Raw genomic sequence first — 1,041 nt, forward strand, 5'->3', positions numbered from 1 at the left:
AAATAATTTGTAAATTTGTTTGTACGGTTCCGTGTCGGAATGTTAAATTCTAGTTACACAAACTGCGATGAGCAGTCGTTGAAAAAAATATGTTTTCAATTAAAATAAATTTTAAAAATTCCTTTTAAAGAATATTTTCAAAGGGAAAATTCATTTTTTTAATTTTTCAAATTTTAAAATTCAGCTAACTGCATCATTTTACATATACAAAAGTACTGTAGCTGCACTAGTCTTCTTTTTAAAATTCACTTTATCCGGTTTTAGTCGCTCGGGTGGCGGCGCGAAATGGCCGCACGTTGGCGAATCGAGTCGACGTGTGAATTTGAATTTCAGTACTAAGCGAGGTAATCATTTTTACATTAAATGAACTTTTATATAAATATATTGTAAATTTAATTCGCCTTTTCTTCGACTAATTTTGTTTACTTGTTATATAATTGTCGATAGCAATAATTTGCATGCACATTATCATAACTTCCTTAAATTGCATCATTTTCAGTCGAGTTTGAAATTGAAAATTTCTTTTACAAATAATTTTTTTTTTAACTTTTTATCAATTTTGATTTTATTTATAAAATTTCTGAAAATTACTGAACAAATAATTTTTTAATTATTTTGAGTCAAATTTTGAAGAAACTCATTTTTGTTGGTTATTTAAATCCATCCCGCTCGTTAGCAAAGAATAGTATTAGAAATATTATTAGATGATAATTTAATTTAAATAGAATAAAAAATATAATTAAAATAACATAAACCATTGCCCACTATAAAATTAGCGTATTTTTGTTATGTAATAATATTTTTCAAATATTCATTATTCAATGAAAACTGAAATGAAATGAACATGTTGATTTAAGATAAAAGTGTTGATCCACTTACTAACGGCAGATCACCGTCTCTGATCAGTCTTATGATTCGTAAGTTGTCGCCCGCCTTTTTCACCAGTCAACATTGTCTCCAACAATCCCAGACAGCCAGACAACCGCCAACTCTGCGAACCGTCCGTCGTAGGCGTTCGATCGATAAATTCTACTGTAAGTA

General features: G+C 28.9%; 1 protein-coding gene across 1 annotated transcript; it reads left to right on the forward strand.

The window, feature by feature from the left end:
- Positions 1-184: 184 nt before the first annotated feature.
- On the forward strand, positions 185-1,034 carry Tsp_14953 (conserved hypothetical protein; the record flags this gene model as incomplete). The annotated part of the gene is made up of 2 exons (XM_003366697.1): positions 185-344; positions 858-1,034. Coding segments are annotated over 2 exons (337 nt in total), but the record flags the coding sequence as incomplete, so codon positions are not given.
- Between the last annotated feature and the right edge of the window lie 7 nt (positions 1,035-1,041).

This window comes from Trichinella spiralis (genome assembly GCF_000181795.1).
Source record: "Trichinella spiralis strain ISS 195 chromosome Unknown Scfld5576, whole genome shotgun sequence".
NCBI classification, from domain to species: Eukaryota; Metazoa; Nematoda; class Enoplea; order Trichinellida; family Trichinellidae; genus Trichinella; species Trichinella spiralis.